This window comes from Callorhinchus milii, unplaced genomic scaffold (assembly GCF_018977255.1).
Source record: "Callorhinchus milii isolate IMCB2004 unplaced genomic scaffold, IMCB_Cmil_1.0 Scaffold3, whole genome shotgun sequence".
NCBI lineage: Eukaryota > Metazoa > Chordata > Chondrichthyes > Chimaeriformes > Callorhinchidae > Callorhinchus > Callorhinchus milii.
This window is the reverse complement of record NW_024704744.1, coordinates 62,181,308-62,200,114: the sequence shown is the minus strand read 5'-3', so window position 1 is coordinate 62,200,114 and position 18,807 is coordinate 62,181,308. Positions and strand designations below refer to the sequence as shown.

At 40.9% G+C, this 18,807-nt stretch overlaps 1 protein-coding gene across 4 annotated transcripts in view; it reads left to right on the top strand.

The window, feature by feature from the left end:
* Positions 1–18,807, top strand: part of ltbp1 (latent transforming growth factor beta binding protein 1) — a 204,438-nt gene that overhangs the window by 9,292 nt on the left and 176,339 nt on the right. For all 4 annotated transcript variants that reach the window (XM_007898450.2, XM_007898451.2, XM_007898449.2 and 1 more), the window contains exon 3: positions 14,895–15,153. In XM_007898450.2, coding sequence (XP_007896641.2) covers positions 14,895–15,153 — 259 coding nt within the window. The remainder of the gene's footprint in view (positions 1–14,894; positions 15,154–18,807) is intronic.

Below are 18,807 nucleotides of genomic sequence, written 5' to 3'. Positions count from 1 at the left end.
GCAGGGGGGGAAGCAGGATGATCGAAAGCATGGTCGAAGAGGAGGGTCTTGAGATGGGTCTTCAAGGAGGCAAGGAAGGGGGCGAGGCAAGTTATTGTAGTAAGTATTATAGTATATGTTGTACTCTTGATCCTACCTGTATATTCTGTTTATACCCCTGTGCTTTTGGGCTATGATTCCACTTAAAACTATTGTTTAATATTTTCTTCAGCTCATGATAAGCCAAGACCTGTTCTGGTCAATTCCTGCTGTCAACCTATCCACATATTTGGGATACCAAACAGAATCAAGCAGATACAGAGCAGACTGATGGCTGTGTTTGTCCACAAGACTCCAACACAATTCACTGAGCACCTGCTGGAAACTGTTGTGTATGGACGATGGCAAGGACAGAATTGGGCTCAACTGTCCTGCCTGGTTGATCTTCACTGTTTGGGCTCATGCATGAACAATCGCTAATTATGTGTCCGTCCGTCTGGTAGCATTCTCTTCTCTGAATCAAAAGGTGTGGGTTCAGCTTCCCACATTCAAAGGGACTTTGAATTCACATGATCTAAGCTGACACTCCAATTCAGCGTTGGGGTTAAACTACATTATTGGAGGTGCATTCGGATGAGATGTTAAACCAAAGTCCCATCCATTCTGGTGGATGGTATTAAAGGAACTGTGGCAACATGGATCCAGAACTGGCTAGGAGACAGAAAGCAGAGAGGTAGTAAACGGTTGCAAAACCAATAGAGTAGTGATAATGGGAGACTTCAATTATCCTAACATAGACTGGGAAACACACCGTGTAAAGGGCAAGGAAGGGGAGAAATTCCTGAAATGTGTGCAGGAGAACTTTCTGAATCAGTATGTTTCCAGCCCAACGAGGAAGGAAGCAATGCTGGATTTAGTTCTGGGAAATGAAATAGGGCAAGTGGAGCAGGTTTGAGTAGGAGAACAGCTGGATAACAGTGATTACAATATCATTAGGTTTAGAATAGTTATGGAAAAGGACAACAATCAATCAAAGGTAAAGACCCGCAACTGGAAACGGGTTAATTTCAGTGAGCTGAAAAGAGACCTGGCCAAGATAGATTGGAAGCAAAGATTGGCAGGTAAGATAGCAAACAAATAATGGGAAGCCTTCAGGGAGGAGATAGTTTGAGGACAGAGCAAATACATTCCCACAAAGGGGAAAGGTACGACAGTCAAACCTCCCTGGATTACTTAGGAAATTGGGATTAAAATAAAACAGAAAAAGGAGGCTTATGACACATGTCAGGTCCAAAACACACAGGATAATCAAATATAGTATAGGAAGTACGGAGGAGTAGTGAAAAGGGAAATAAGAGGGGCAAAGAGATTGTATAAGAGAAGATTAGCAGGAAATATAAAAGGGAACCCTAAGGTATTTTATAAGCATATCAAGAGTAAAAGGTTAGTCAAAGGTAGGGTGGGTCCAATTAGGGACCCTAGGGGAAATCTTCTTGTTGAGGCAGAAGGCATGGCTGATGTACTTTGCAACTGTCTTCACAAAAGAAGATGATGCAACCAATGCCACAATATCGCAGGCGTGTGAACAGAAATCGGATATGATAAAAATCAACGGAGAGGAGGTACTAAAAAGGCTGTCGGTGCTCAACGTAGATAAGTCACCTGGTCCGGACGAGATGCATCAACAACAACAACAAGATTGCATTTATAGAGCGCCTTTCACGTAGGGAGGACGTCCCAAGGCGCTGGACAGTTGGGTCGGGAAACGAGCAGGGGGGAAATGGTCAGGGTGAGGGGAGGGAAGGGAGGGAGCGAGGAGGGGGTAGAGAGTTGAGAGGGGAGGTGAAGGTACGGCTGAAGAGAAAGGTCTTGAGACCGGCCTTGAAGGAGGAAAGGGAGGAAGCAAGGCGAAGGCAGTAGGTTACTGAGGGAAGCAAGGGTGGAAATAACGGAGGCTCTGGCCACAATCTTTCAATCCTCTTTGGACACTGGAGTGGCGCCAGAGGACTGGAAGGTTGCAATTGTTACTCCCCTGTACAAAAAGGGGCAGAAGGATAAACCTGAGAACTACAGGCCAATCAGCCTAACATCAGTAGTAGGGAAACTTCTGGAGATTATAATCTGGGACAATATAAATTCTCATTTAGAAAAATATGGTTTAATAAAGGATAGTCCACGCAGATTTGTTAAAGGCAGATCGTGTCTGATAAACCTAATAGAATTTTTTGATGAAGTGACTGAGAGGGTGGATGAAGGTAATGCAGTAGACGTAGTTTATCCAGATTTTCAAAAGGCATTTGACAAAATGCCACATAAGAGACTTATAAACAAAATAGAAGCCCACGGTATTAAAGGGACTGTGGCAACATGGATCCAGAACTGGCTAGGAGACAGAAAACAGAGAGTGATAGTAAACGGTTGCTTTTTTGACTGGAGGGAGGTGTCCAGTGGTATCCCTCATGAGTTGGTATTGGAATCACTGAATATTAATGATCTGGATCTGGATATATTGAGCACAATTTCTAAATTTGCAGACGATGCTAGGAAAAGTAGCTAATGGTGAGGAGGATAGCACCAGACTCTAAGAGCACTTAGACGGATTGGTAAAATAGGCAGAAGCGTGGCAGATGAGGTTTAATGTGGAGAAATGCAAAGTATTGCATTTTGGTAGGAAGAATGAGTGGAGGCAGTATAAGCTAGATGGTGCAATCTTAAAGGAGGCAAATGAATAGAGAGACTTGGGGGTCCACATAAGCAAATCTCTGAAGGTGGCAGGACAGTAGATAAAGCAGTTCAAAAAGCATACGAGATACTAGGTTTTATAAATGGCATAGAATTCAAAAGTCAGGAGGTTATGTTGAATATTTATAAAATGTTGGTTAGGCCTCAGTTGGAGTATTGCATTCAGTTATGGGCACCACACTTTAGGAAAGATATTAGGGCATTGGAGAAGGTGCAAAGGAGGTTTACCAAAATGGTACCAGGAATGAAGGACTTTAGTTTTGAGGAGACATTAGCGAAACTAGGATTATTCTCCCTAGAGCAGAGAAGATTAAGAGGGGATTTAATAGAGGTTTCAAGATCAAGAGAGGATTTGATAGGTTGAATCGGGAAAAATTTACTAGGTTAGTACCAGGGATGAAGGGGATGAGTTACGAGGATAGGTTGACAAATTTGGGCCTATATTCTCTAGAATATAGAAGAATTAGAGGGGATCTTATAGAAACCTATAAGATCATCAAAGGGCATGATCGAGTAGATAGTAGGAGATTGTTTCCCCTGGTTGGAGAAACTAAAACCAGAGATCACAACCTCAAAATCAGAGGCCAGCTCTTTCGCACTGAGTTGAGGAAGAACTTCTTCACTCAAAGGGTGGTGAATGTATGGAACTCACTGCCCTAAAGGGCTGTTGACACTCAGTCCTTAACATATTCAAGACTGAGATAGATTTCTTATTGCAAAAGGGATTAAGGGATATGGGGATAAGGCAGGGTCAGGTTATTAGCTGGAGTTAGATTAGAAGATCAGCCATGATTGAATGGCGGGGCAGGCTCGAAGGGCCGAATGGCCTACTCCTGCTCCTACATGTTATGTTAAACTGTTTCCACTGGCATTTGGGTCAGTAACCCGAGGACACCAATTTAAGTTAGTTGTTAAAAGAAACAGAGGGGAGGTTAGGAATTTTTTTTTTACCCAGCGAGTTGTTCGGATCTGGAATGCATTACCTGAAAGGGTAGTGGAAGCCGATTCAATAACAACTTTTAAGAGAGAAGTAGATGGGCATTTGGGGAGGACAAGATTGCAGGGCTATGGAGAGAAAGCAGGGTAGTGGGATAGAGTTGGATTGCTCTTTTCGGAGCCGGCGCAGACACGATGGGCCAAATGGCCTCTTTCTGTGCTCTATGATTCTATGTTAAAAGACCCATGGCACTATTTGAAAAAGGAAGAGAGTTTCTTCTGCTCTGCTGACCAACAACCCTCCAGTTAAGATTGGTCATTCGCTTCAAGGCTGTATGTAAGACAATGCTGGGGGCAAATTGGCTGCTGTTTTGCCTACAAATACACAGTCACAACACCTCAGAATAAAATCCTGTGAAGGGCTTTGAGATGTCATTCTGTGGAAAGACGCCATGTCAATTGAAAAATTATTATTACGTGAGATACTGGAACCATCCCAAAGTATGAGCTATTACCTTCAAACTGCTATAAGTCCTTATTTGAGCATGATAGTTTTTCCTAACTCTTGGTACTTAATGTTCCCAAAGTTTAACTGCTTTCAATTAAAAACGTAGTGTTTTATGTTGGTCAGGGTTACTCTGTCTGACATTCTGGACATCTTTGAGGACTTTACAGATAAACTTGATAGTAACTCTCCCTATGATGCCATTTATTGTGATATTCACATTTACACAGTTCTAAACTGCTCCAAACTGGGATTGCTTAAGAAACTGTGACTGCTAACTGCTAATAATACTAAAAAGCAGAGATGGAGGCAGGAATATGGGATTGGATAAGAAACTGAATTAGGAAGTAAAGGAACAAGCCAGACGTGTTGCGGGGCGGTGGGGTTATAAGAATCAGGGTTTGGACCAATGTCTGTTTTTATACTACACTAATGACCTGGTTACAAAACCAACTAGAAGTTGGTCAAGATTTGTAACATAACAAACACAGATGAAGTAGTAGAGACATGGGATACCGAAAAAGATCTGAAAATGGCTTTAGAGCAGTTACGCTATTGGGCAGATGCATAGCAAGTGGAATTTAACAATGGTAAATGTACCGTGTTAAGCACAGCTTAAATAAATACAATCACAGTTCAACAACGAATGAAGTTCAATTTGAGCATAAAGTCTTAGAGGGACCTGGGAGTAACACTCAGACATCATTTTTGACGTCCATACAATATGGGGAATCCATTAATAAATTAATAGAACTCAGTTAATAATGTGTCAGTTTGGCTAATGTGGTAGCAGTCACGTTATTTGGGTCACGTTTTTTGGGTCAGAACCAATGTGGGTTCATTGGGGACTTTCTGCAGTATTGCAGGAACATTGCATTACCTTAGTTGCCATTTGCCTGATGAGAATGAGCACCCATCTGTCTATTAAAGATTCTATGGCACTATTTGAAAAGAGAGGGAGTTTTGCCTGGTGTCCTGGCCAACAATCCCTCAGATAAAATTGTTCAATCACTTCATGGTTGTTTGTGGAGAATGATGCATGAAAACTGCATGTTTTTAAGTTCACATTTTTTTCTATTTTACAAATACAGCATATCAAAGATTACAGGGTACTTGAAGTACAATTGAATGGAACATGGAAAGAAATATAATCCTGCAAATCTACATGTATCCTGAGGTTATTTGAATGAAAAATATCAAAACGTCCAGTCTCATATCTGATAACGTCCGGAACTGACTAAATGTAGGACAGTTGTATAATTCACAGACCTGTAAAGTGCGGGTAGCAAGGGAGCAAAGTTGGGGAAATGAATAAAGACAAAATATAATTTTTTATAAAAATCTGCGAGTCTATTTTTAAAAAAATTAAAGGAAAAATAATGTTTAAAGAAAACAAATGAGTTGGAGCACATTTGAGAAAGATTCCTTAAATTATCTGACGTGCTTGTGAGTAAATTTCCTCCCCAATGCAGGTCACAGAACACAAGTGTGGGCTAATTGACAAACGCATTGAAAATATTGTTTTATACAAAAGCAGCTGATTGTCTTGATAACCAGGTTCCAGCCAGCTCTTCATTGACGTGAGAAATGGAAATACAAGTGTATTGAAATAGCATTTTTTGAGCATTGCAGATTTTCCCAGGAATCTAACAAAGACGAGGTACATGATTAAAGAATCGAAGCACATGGGTTTATAATAATAATAATCCTTGCATTTGATATAACACTTTTCATGTCTTCTAGACGTCTCAAAGCGCTTCACAGAATATACTGTAAAGTGAATTGACTGTATATTTGTGGGTGAAATGCAGCAGCCAATTGAGCACAGCAGTGTCCCACAAACAGTAGTGGATTGAGTGACCAAATTATTGTTTTTTTGAGGGATTATTATCAGGCGAGTGGAATAAGGAAACTTGCCCAAGATTTCATCCTGCCGGGAATCGAACCCAGGTCTCTTGCTTGTGAGGCGAGTGCTCTAACCACTGAACTACAGGACTCCAACCTGATGCCCTTGCCTTCTCTTCATGATATTTCATGTTTATTAATTTTGGATAATTATTTGGGGAGGACAAGTTTGCGAGGCTATGGGAAGAGAGCGAGGGAGTGGGATTGATTTGGATAGCTTTTTTCAAAGAGCTGGCACAGACACGATGGGCCGAATGGCCTTCTTCAGTGCTGTATAATTCTATGATTCTATGATTAATGTTACTGCTGACTAGTGCTTGGAAAATTCACTGAGAATGCAAATGTTATAAATACTATTCATCCAAGGTTAAACATCGCTAGATATTGGTATGTTTTCTGTCACGGTTAAAATGTATGTTTGTGTTGGGAGGGGATCTTTTTGCTCATGGCTTCAGAGTGCTAACTCTGCAGCCTGGGGAATCTCATAAAACTAGGCATCGCAGTTTTAATACAAGTTAACAAGTGTTTGATGGAGAATTCCACAGTAGCTTTGAGATATTTTAAATTGATAGCCCTGGTATTGAGCCCACTCAGGGTTGGAATGTAACCAATGCAATTAAGGCAAAACGCCATAGCAAACAGTATGCTTCCTACCAGAAGGACTCTTCTGCAATGGTGATTAGATTCTGCTTGGCCTATTGACATAAGTTGGGTGTATAGGGCTCAACCTCTGCCGTCATTGTGGGATATGATTATCTGCCACAGGATACTCCTCCCTTATAACAGTAAGTTCAGGGGATGTTCATTTCTTTACACATGTAATGCATTATTAAGGAAGTCAATGGTATCTATAATTGGGGTCTAACTTATGCATTTAAAAGTTATACCATATGAAGGCACCCAAACAAGTCAGGGGATGATAGCTCTTTCTTTTTGGTACCATTATCAACTCACAAATCCATGAAGTCAGGTTGAGTGTGTTTGACTTCTGTTGGGTGGATCACTCCTTTTGCCTGACAGTTAGTGGGATCACAACTTTCATTTTAGTTTTAAAAAAAACTGTCTTACTAACTGGCAGTCGAATTCTGCTATCCTGTGAGCACAAAGTCAATGTCTTAATGGACTTCAGTAATCTGGCTTGTGGGGAAAAGTCTGATGATGGCAAATTCAAATAATTCCTAATTGATACATTACCAATTTTTAGACCTGATTGTGAGGTGAAGTATTGTATTAGGAAATTTCTTTTTAAATGCAGTTGATCCACAGGCATGTTTAACCTTGCTATGTACGTGCACAGGAGTGTATTGCAAGATTACCTGTGAGAAGTTGAAGAATGTAGGGAGTGCAATGACATGAAGAAGTGTGTGTATCTGCCTGGGCGTGCATTGGGGGAAGGGAAGGAAGAGCAGGGAATCTTTGTGAAAGAATTGATCAAATTTTCATGAGGTAATAATTATGTTGAGCAAGTCTGAAGCTCCATGTCTGGACCTGAACTCTTTGACAGATGTTTTGCGTTGAAAAACAAAAGGACCAAAGTCCCAGTGTTGGGGCTTTGAGCATGCATTCTAGGTTGACACCAGTTTAGATGTCGGGGAGTGCTGCATTGTCAGAGGTGTCATCCTTCAGGTGTCGTCAGAGGTGTCGATTCAATCAGAATCCCATCTGTCAGTTCAGGTGGACATTAAAGACCCAATCACACTATTCAAAAGGAGAATGGAGTTTCTCCTAGTGTCCTAGCCAATAATCCTCCAAAGTAAATTGGTCAGTTCACTTCATGGTTGTTGTGGAAAAATACTATGCATAGATTGTTTACTGCATTCACCTATTAATACACAGTCACTACACATGACAAAAAATCCCTTAAAGTGTTTTGTGATCTTTGATGTTATAGGAGCTAAATCAAATGAAAAGATTATATTATTTGCCCTATGATTCCTTTGCATTCGATGGTAGAACACTGTTTTACTTCAATTAGTCCTTAAAAGAATACTTACTGTTGTGTTTATACTTCGTGTTTAGTGGCAAGTTACATGATTCGCCAGTGGATTTATAAATGTCTAAATTTGGATTAGGAATTTTGGTTCAGGCTGGAGCCCTGCTACCGGCCCCAAATGGAGGAGAGAATGTCTAGAGCAATGTGATCACACCCACACAGTATAAAAGTATACTTTGTTGTAAAGCAGTAGCTGGGATCCAAATAATCCCAACCAGCCATAATATGGGGCACTACGTCGTCACTGATCATATTGCTTGGTGACGTCACTGCCTTGGCTGGCTGGCTTGCTGCATATTAAGAAATGACCGACTTCCAGGTCTTCAGGTCAGAGCTGGGAGGTGAAAGTAAGGAGTTTATCATTGTTTTAGACGCTATGAGTTAGATGGTTATGTGATGCTCCAACAACCACAGATTAACAGTAGCACTGTCTGAGGTCTGTAAGCCAGATGGCCAGCCCTCCACAGGGTATGATGAATGGCCTGGGAGGAAAATACAATGTTATGGGGTTGTAAAAAACATAGTTCTGATAACTTTCTGTAATGAGGATTTGTTCTTGCATCTCAAACAAGTAATATCACTTCTCTTGAAACCACGGCAGCTCTTTCACAGTTCGCTCTTGGAAGTAAGCTTGGAAGTGATGGGTGGCAGAACCTGACTCTTCATTGTGAAATGGAGTGAAGCCTTTGAGTAGCAACCAGTTCACAATAGATGTTCAGTTGAAGAGGTCCTTTGGCCCATTTGATCTCATCCTTCTAAAATACCCACCCTACTGTCCTCCCATAACAGCACTGAGTTGTGTATTAAGTGAGTCCAGTGGCCTGACCTCAATCACACTTCCTGGTAACTTGTTCCAGTCCTTTATCAATCTCTGGGTAAAAAAAAATGTCCTGGTGTCTGTCCCGAAATTGCCCATACCAACCCTGAACTTGTGTTTTTTTTCTGTTGCCTTGGTATTAAAGTTATATTCTGGGTTCACTTTGTTTTATCCAATTGCAATCCTATATACTGCTTGCTATATGGTCCCCACTTAAACATCTCTTTTCAGGAATAAAGAGTCTTACCTGTAGAAGCTCACACATATATGTAACAGGAGCTGGATTGCTGAAGTCCTGTTGAAGGGAAAAGAAGTACAGTTAACACTGCCTAGTCCAGGAGTTATAACAAAATGCTAGGCCAACAATCCAACAAGTTTCAAACAATATAAGAACGGTTAGACAGGGAATGAAACCATGGAGAATCTTCATTGATCATTATTTTATTAAAAATCTTAATATAAAAAACTTACGTTCTGACATTCTGAGAGATTTTTGACTCTGATCTCTTCATGGTGAAACAATATGTCATTGAAATTTTGACCGTGGTTTGAGAAAATAAAGGGCATGCTTGTTTTTGTTCAATTATTAATATCACACAGAAGTACAAGTAATCTATGATAGTCATTAGTCTCATTTTTTTATCTTAATTTTTCCAGATTACTCACCCAATCATCCTCTAATTGCAATATTTTGGTGTCTGCCTGGCTCAGTTAGTAGCACTCTCGCCTCTGAGTCAGAAGACTTGTGGGTTTAAGCCCTACATCGGGACTTTGACCTCACAAGTCTAAGATGACACTCCAATGGAAGGCTTGGGGTGTGCTGCATGGTTGTTCGTGCAGTCCTTCAGATGAGATGTAAAACCAAGACTGCCTGTTCATGTAGACGTCAAAGCACTAATCAAAAAGAGTAACCTAGCTAACAACCTCTGAAATAAAATGGTTACTCACTTCATGGCTTTTTGCGGTTCAATGCTATGTGAAAATTGGCTGCTGTGTTCACCTACAAAATATAGTGACTACACTTTATGATGAATCCTGGGAAGCACTTTGAGACATCTTCCTGATGTGAAAGGCATTATTTCAAATGCAAGGGTTATTATTAGTTTTATTTAGTTTATCTGTTTGTTTCTGAAATTTGTCTGCCTATAGTTTAGGACCAATTGGTACTGTTTCGGGGGAACAACTGCTCTGTTTTTTTGTTTATATTTTTTTAGTTTTGAAAGTTTCAACAATTCAGGTGCTCATGTAGCCAAAGCCAATGTGTAAGCCTCCTTCAACCAAGAGGAAACAAAGGCATATTTCCCACACTAAATTACAGGCATTGGATGCACATATAGTTATCCCATGTTCTCTCCCCCCCAGCCCCTCTCCCCCCAAGACTGACGACTGCCAAAGTATGACTATGTTTCCAACATTAGACTGCAAGATATTAGATGTTTTCCCACTGGGGCACCGGGTTTGTAAAATAATAGGAATTGCACAATTTAAAAGGTCACATTCATTTGGCTGTTATCACAGACACTGTGCTGTATTGACGGGAGTTGTTTGGTGGTAGCATCAATCATGTAAGGTTGTATAATGCCTGTACTGTCTTCCCGTGCACTAGACATAGGAGATGATGTTGGACATTCCTCAGGGGAAATGTGCATTGAAACTCTGCTCAAAGACGGGCCAAATTCAAGCATTTGTTAAATTAACCTGAACTGGTCCGAATCAATTCCCTTCAAAATCTGAACTCTGTTCACTCATCACGCCTCATCATCTGTTGAGTTGACTCCTAGGAGTGGATAATGAAGAATATGGAGATGCCACACAATTGTGCTGGAGGCTGGACTTCTGAAGCATTCCTGGGATGATAGGTGCGAAATCCTCTATTGGACGTGAATTAGGACTTACCATCATGTGGGACCATGTAGAAAAAATTGTTCCATTCCCCTTGGTGGCCATCCATCACTTTGTTGAGCACACAAGGATAACAAAACATTAAAATACTTCAAACAATATTAGTAAAACAGATGTGAGCAGTTAAATAAACATTTAGTTCTTGGAAAGTAGTTGGAGGGAGTCTGTTTAATTGTTTTAATCTAGAATTCTCTCCAGGCAAAGTCGGCATTGTAAAACAAGGGAAATTGGTTGAAATCTCTTTTTTCAGAGACAGCTGCAGAGATGGAATCAATAGGAATGATTAAAACAGAAACACAGATACTTGGGTTTAGGAGTATTGAAGGGTATGGCAAAAGGATGTGGCATTGGGATTAAAGATCTGCCCATAAATGAGTGGAACAGGCTTCATCGGCTGAATGGCCTCTTCCTGTTTTCCAATGTTCCTACATCTTTTATGCCCTTCTTACAGGAATCAATCATTGTTGTTAACATTAATATAACGTTCCTACAGATTTTATGCCTTTCCTATAGGAATCATACTTCCAGCAGTAAAAATGATGAGTGGTAGACTGGAGTTATGTCACAAATTCATGTCAGTCAATTTGTAATGGATTCAATAACTCCCACACATGCAGTGATTTGACATTGCCGTTGTAAAGCCAGCACATTGTAACATAGCCTTGTCATTAGTGCCGGAGGCTCCAAATACCAACTTATCTTCGCCAGTGAGACAATTTTGTCTTAAAACATTCGGGCGCATAGAGTTGCTGAATTCAATCATTAATGCGCAGGTCAGTTCTTAAAAAGATCGGTTTACGGTTTCCAAAGACAGGCTTTAATAATATTTCACATTTCTATGTGATCATAAATTGTAAGACAAAATAGTCACACCAGATAAACTCGACAGAATTTTGAGCCTAGAATGTGACAACAGGGACCTTGAATTAACACATTACCAGTGTTCTTATAGTACCAATGATCAACTGCTGCACAATAAGAACTATTCTTACCATAGTTCTTATGGTGCAGTGGTTGATCATTGGTACTTCAAGTAGACAATAGATCGTCTATTGATTTAGTCTCAAAGTATATTCTTTTAAATTTTGAATGGAGTGTTTGTATTATAGCATTATACTCAAAATACAGTCACATTATTTTGCAGTATATTCTGTGAAGAGCATTGAGATGTCTCGACGACATGATAAGGCACTATTCGAAATGCAAGGATTATTTTTATTTTTTATTATTAACACCTGATTGTGGTGTGGTACATGTACAGCTTCGGAATTGATTCCATTGGGTTATTGTATTTTCCCTCAGCCCGATTGAAAGTGATGCATAGGTGGCCCATTATACACCCAGCTTCTCCCTGTTCTACCCATCTACTGCTATACAACCAACTTGGCTCACAACCGTTTAACCTCAGCATTAGCCAACATCTTCACTGCTGCTTTTGTAAGGCGAATGTGCATGATTCTGCTTACCTTGGGAAAGTAAATTAAACTGGAATTTAAACTGATAGAAAATGTATAGAAGTCTATGGTGACATAAACTGGATTCATCTCATTGTAGCTATTGTGCATTCAACTAAACAATTCATTCATTTACTTGTCTCTTGAAGGCATGAGGTTCAGTAGTTGATCATTGGTACTTTAATCTTTATTTGGCAGCAAAATCAGTAAATTCGAATCATTACTTTAGGATGAATCATGACAGTAGAACAAGAGGACATAGGTTTAGAGTTGTAGAGGGTAACTTCAGAACAAGTGCTAGGAAGCTTTTCTTTACACAGAGGATAATCAATGACTAGAACAGGTGCCAGGAAAGATAGTAGAGACCAGGACACTGGATTCATTTAAAAAGCAGCTTGATGCTGTGATGTAGGAACAGTAGGGTGGGTGTTCTGTAAGGATGAGATATGTAAGGATATGTCGAAAGTTCTTCATCCAGTCCGATCTTGTGGGCTCAATTTGCTCTCTGTATTGTTGATACACAACAGGGGCTACCCCAATTTTTAAGAAATATTTTCAAATGTGACGTAGAGGTTTTTAAGAATATAATAACATTCCTTATGTTTGATATAACGCCTTCAAGTCAGAAGGATGTCTCAAGGAGCTTCACAGGATATACTGCAAAGTATATATTTTGGAGAATTTGGCAACCAGTTTGCAAATAGCAGTGTCCCACCAACAGCCATTAAGTAAATGACCAGTTTATTCTGGGGGAATGTTGGCCACAACACCAGAAGAATCTCTCTTCATTAATTTAAAAATAACCTTGTTCTATAGTTTGTAAGCTATGGAGTTTCAGTAACACTGTAAATCTAACAAGAATCTACAGGGATATTTGCTTCCCAGTGGCACGTTGTTCCTAGCTGCCCTGAGGAATCAAGTCTCGAGACTCATCTTGAAGACACCTGCTATGAAAAGAAATATAAAAATCTGATATGTCATCGACAAACTGCTTGTACCTCTATTTTATTCCATTTCCTGAAACCTGGTGCCCGAGCAGGAAATGTTTCCAGACACACATCTGGGCTTCGTTTGTGAACGTATGCACAATTGCTAGCCCAGTATGGTCCTTATAAAGCAAAGCCACACATTCCATTACAAAAAGCAACTTGTTTGTTTTGTAATTGTATGCCACCATTTGGTTCTTATCTCCATTCACAGCCAGGTGTGGCTCAGGTCACAAAACAATTTACAACCATTTACAGTAATTAGGTAACCATTGGAATCATACACAGGCACTGTATGTAGAGCATACTGCAAATTGTTCTGTTAAAACCTGCAGCATTGACGCCAAGCGGGCTTGTAAAAATCCTTTCCAATGCCATCTGTGCTCGATTAAAACTTATTAAGACTTATCTTTTCAACTGTTCTTTTGGCCACCTTACCCCATGTTCCCCCCAGTTCCCGCCCCTCCAGCTCGCTCTATCAGTCAGCTGTGTGAATCACTTTGAGGCATCCTCCCAATGTTAATGTGATGTGTAAAGGTAAATTGTTGTGGTTAATTCATGCAATAAACGGACAATTCTTTGACATTTCAATTGAAATGCATTCTAAAATCTTTTACAATAATCCTACCAGTTTAAATAACGGATCATAGAATTTAAAATATGGAACAAGGCCCAGTGAGCCCATGCTGGTGTTAGCTCCTCCTGGAGTAATAATAATAATATAATAATATTTATATGTGATATAGCACCTTTCATGTCCAGATAATATCTCAAAGCTCTTCACAGAATTTTTGTACAGTGTCTTGACTGTGTATTTTGTAGGCAGCCAATTTGCACATAGAAATGTCCCAAAACAGCCATGAAGTGAATGATCCATTTTATTGGGGGTTTGTTGGCCAGGCCACCAAGAGAAATTCCCTTCACTTTTTGAGTCGTACCATGGGATCTTTAACGTCCACCGAACAGGCAGAAGCAACCTTGGTTTAATATTGTTTAAGGTCTCATTGGAAAGATGGCACCTCCGTCTTTTGATGAGACATTAAACAATATTAAACTGGCCAATGTGTGGCTTGAAACTAAAATCTTCTGTTACAGATGTGAGAGTGCTACCAACTGAGTCAAACTGACACCTCTCACTCCACTCCTTAAAAATTAATCCCATCAACCAGCTCAGATCACCAGATTTTGCAACAGTGGCTGTTGTAATTTTAGTCTTTTTAAGACATGGACATTCCTGTGTAAGCAGTTTGCCTGTTATTTCTGGTCATGTTATGCAAGAGATGTGTATCTCATGAATTATTAATCACCACATTTTTTCTTTAACTCAAATCTGACAGGCTCATTTGTTTTGATACTAGGCTTTGTGAAAAACAAATTATATCATACTAATTGTGCCGATTGTGTCTTTTTGCCCCTCCAGCTGTCTCCCCTCCCCTCCCCACCCAATACACACACTTTTAATGTCTGCCTCAAGACTTATCTTGTTGACCGAGCTTTTGGTTATCTTTCCGCCTGCACCCTCTTTTGCTTTCCCACATTTGGCCTGGCTGCTCCGCCATCTGTGACAACTTTTTGAGATGTCCTCCCGACATGAAAGGTGCTAATTAATGTAAATTGTATTGTATATTCTGACATTACAGTCATTAATCCCCTCTACTTGCTTCCTTTATTACAGCTAATTGCACTCCAAAGTGCCTGAACGGAGGTATGTGTCTACGGCCCCAGTTTTGCGTGTGTAAACCTGGCACCAAAGGTAAAGCATGTGAGGAGAAGCCATCACATGGAACCCATTCCACAGGCACCCAAGACACCGTGGCACAGACTCAAGTTCTTCCTCAGCAGACCCAGTCACACAGGATGGTGCAAGCTCCTCAGAAGATGACTCTGACAGTCAAGCAGAAACCCATAATGATGCCACAACACATACAGCCGCAGTAAGTAATACGTTTACTGTGCTTCATAAATGGGACACTTCAAAAAGCTAAGAAGTAGCACATTGTGTTGTCCTGCATAGTAGCCTCCTGATCTGGAGTGTGGAGGGAGGGAGAGATCCCAGAAAGCAGTCTGTGGTGAACTGAAGTGAACGAAGTTCTCCCCTACCCAGTCAAGTGACTGTTCACGAAAAGCAGGCAGTCAATGTGAAGATGCTATAAGATCACTTCATGGGGTGCAGTTCAAGAATCCAGTCCATACCTACGTGCTGAGACATGTTATTCTAACCAAAAGAATTGCTTTTAATATTCTGAAATAGGTGGTTATTGTAGATGAAAATAGATGATTTAACTGAAAATGCAGGACTAGAAAATTCCCCATAAAATCACAGTTAGACTCCAGCTAATTCACTTCATGACCTTCTGCTTAAAAACTTTATTCTTGAATAAGATCTGGTTGAATACCTATTTTGGAGCAGAATTGAAGTTTTACGAACAATATCAGATTGAAATACTGTAGATTGAGTGATGCTTACAGGAAGTGCCAGAATAGGTTTCCGTACATTTAAACCAATCAAGAATATTCCCTTTTCGCATTTGCTTCAGTAAAGAAGCTGAGTGGGGCAGGGTTTACTGAGAACTGACCGAGTCCTGCAGACATCTTGCAGTGGACAGAAATAAGCCAATGTAATGAAAAGCTTTGTAAAATATGACAAAAACTCAGCCGCTCATATCATGATATCTTGGTATATCTCAGAGTTCATGATGAAGAAGGTTGTTCAAGTTCTGTGACCATTTCTGATTCTCATATCGCTGATGTAGACATGGCTTTGTAGTGAGCAGATTGTGAGCAGTCTCTCCTGGCGGAACTGTAGTTTGTATGACCTCAGTGGTTATAATGTTTGTTCCTCACTTCCTCATTCCCACCATTGTGGCTGAACCTCCTACTCTCTGGAACTCTGCTAAAATCGTTTCACCTTACACCTTCCTGCCTTCAAAACTCTTGTCAAAATCCCACTGCTGTGAAGCGCTTTTAGACATTTGTTGCATGTGAAGCATGTTGTAAAGTGCAATGATGCCTGTCAGCTTTCTCTAATTGAGGATGCTGAGCTTGGTTACAGGAAACCGAAGGTACATGCTTACTGTCTGCTCATGTTTATCACAACTTGTGATGATCTCTTTTCCCATTGCAGTTAAAATGCTAACGTGTAACATGATTCCCCATTTAAAATAACCATGATCAGCAAAACACAATCCAGAATCACGTATGGATCTGCTAAACTACCAGGGTGAGAGTTGATCCACATGTTTTGACTGCCTTTCACCATTTCTTCAACTTTGCTGTGATGTAATGAATCCCGACACAGCATTGTATTTCTTCACCGGCTGCTGCTCAATTGCTGGAAACTGCTGGATTTATTTTCAAGGTCAGGCTATTTGTGTTAATTTTAAAAACAAACTCGGAGCTGACCATCCAAGAACACAAGTGCCCAACTGCAATTTGCGTTACAGCAACAAAACGTGCTATGTTTGACATTTGACCCAGGCTTGTGTACTGAGCACTGAGACATTGCATCCTGTTGACATCCACTTCTGAACTTGCAATCTTGCGTGGCTCTCTATGTATTGTATCCAGTTCCCTCTACTGGTACAGACTCATTTGGGGTGTTGCACAGGAGGCGGCTGCCCTCTGATAACTTACTAGACTTACTTGCTTCCTCCCTTTCCTCCTTCAAGGCCGGTCTCAAAACCTTTCTCTTTGACCGTGCCTTCAGCTCCCCTCTCGACTCTCTTCCTCCTCCTCGCTCCCTCCCTTCCCTCCCCTCACCCTGACCATTTCCCCCCTCCTCTCTCCCTCCCTTCCCTCCCCTCACCCTGACCATTTCCCCCCTGCTCGGGTCATGACCCAACTGTGCAGCGCCTTGGGACGTCCTCCTGACGTGAAAGGCGCTCTATAAATGGAATCTTGTTGTTGTTGTTGTAGATGGTCATTTTCCACATAGGTGTCAGTCAGTCAGTACACATTCACTATATTTTACGCTCTATCTTATGAAGTGCTTTGAGATAATAAAAATAATCCTTGCATTTGGCACAGTGTCTTATCCTGTGATCGAGACCTCTCAAAGCTATTCACAGGATTTTACTTTGAAGTGTAGTGACTGTATTTGTCGGTAAACATGGCAGCCAATTGTCCACAGCATTGTCCCACAAACAGACATGAAGTATGTACCTTGGCCAGGACTCCAGGTGAAACTCTTTCTAATAGAATAGTTTCTTGAGATTTTTAACATCCACCTGAACAGGCAGACGGGACTTCAGTTTAATATTTCATATGAAGGCTGGCATCTCCAACAATGCAGCATAGCCTGGCCATTGAATTGGAATGTCAACCTAGACTTGCGAGTTCAAAGTTCCCAAAGTGTGGCTTGAATTCATAGCCTTCTGACTCAGCCAAGAATGCTTCCATCTGGGTCAGGCTGACACCTGAGACATTCTCCTGACACTAAGGGTGCTATATCAAATGTAATGGTTATTATTACATTATTATTATTAGTGAAGTCTGAGTACAGTGGTTCAGTAATAATATTAATAATAATAATAATCTTTGCATTTGATATAGCGCTTTTCACGTCGGGAGGACGTCCCAAAGCGCTTCACAGAGCACACTGTAAAGTGAATTGACTGTATATTTGTGGGCGAACGCGGCAGCCAATTGCGCTCAGCAATGTCCCACAAACAGTCGTAGATTGAAAATGACCAATTTATTATTGTTTTTGTTTTTGGAGGGATTACTATTAGGCGTGTGGAGTAAGGAAACTTGCCCAAGGTTTCACCCTGCCTGGAATTGAACTCAGGTCTCTCGCTTGCAAAGCGAGTGCTCTAACCACTGAGCTACAGGACTACAGTACCACTCGCAAAGCACCTCCATGTTTAGGGTTTAGAGTCCTGTAGCTCAGTGGTTAGAGCACTCGCTTTGCAAGCAAGACACCTGGGTTCAATTCCAGGCAGAGGGCGAAACCTTGGGCAAGTTTCCTTACTCCACACAGAGCCCTAATAATAATCCCTCCAAAAACAAAAACAATAATAAATTGGTCATTTTCAATCTACGACTGTTTGTGGGACATTGCTGTGCGCAATTGGCTGCCGCGTTCGCCCACAAATATACAGTCAATTCACTTTACAGTATATTCTGTGAAGCGCTTTGGGACGTCCTCCCGACGTGAAAAGCGCTATATCAAATGCAAGGATTATTATTATTATTATTATTAGGGCTAAGCTTGTGACAAATTGTGCATTTTTATTTGGTATCAGTCAGTTTCCCCTCAAAATTCTCTCTGTTTGCATACACGGTGGTGGTGGGAAGGGTGCGGGGAGGGGTAGAGTGGGGGTGGGCAGAGCCAGTAGACTGCTGAAAGCCATGAAGACTCTTAACACTGCACGATTCTGTATCTCACAGGCAGAATGTTGCACTGTTGTTGACAGGCATGTCTGTTAAAGAACTGTTTGACTTACCACAAACATTGTTCAAAGTCCTGATTTGCTTTTTAAGAGAGTAGTTTCAATAGCCTCCAGGTCTGGGAAATCCTCTTACCCTGGTGCAGCAAATCATTGAAGGGTGGGGTTGTGGGGGGCACTCCTGTGGTCAGACCCCATTGT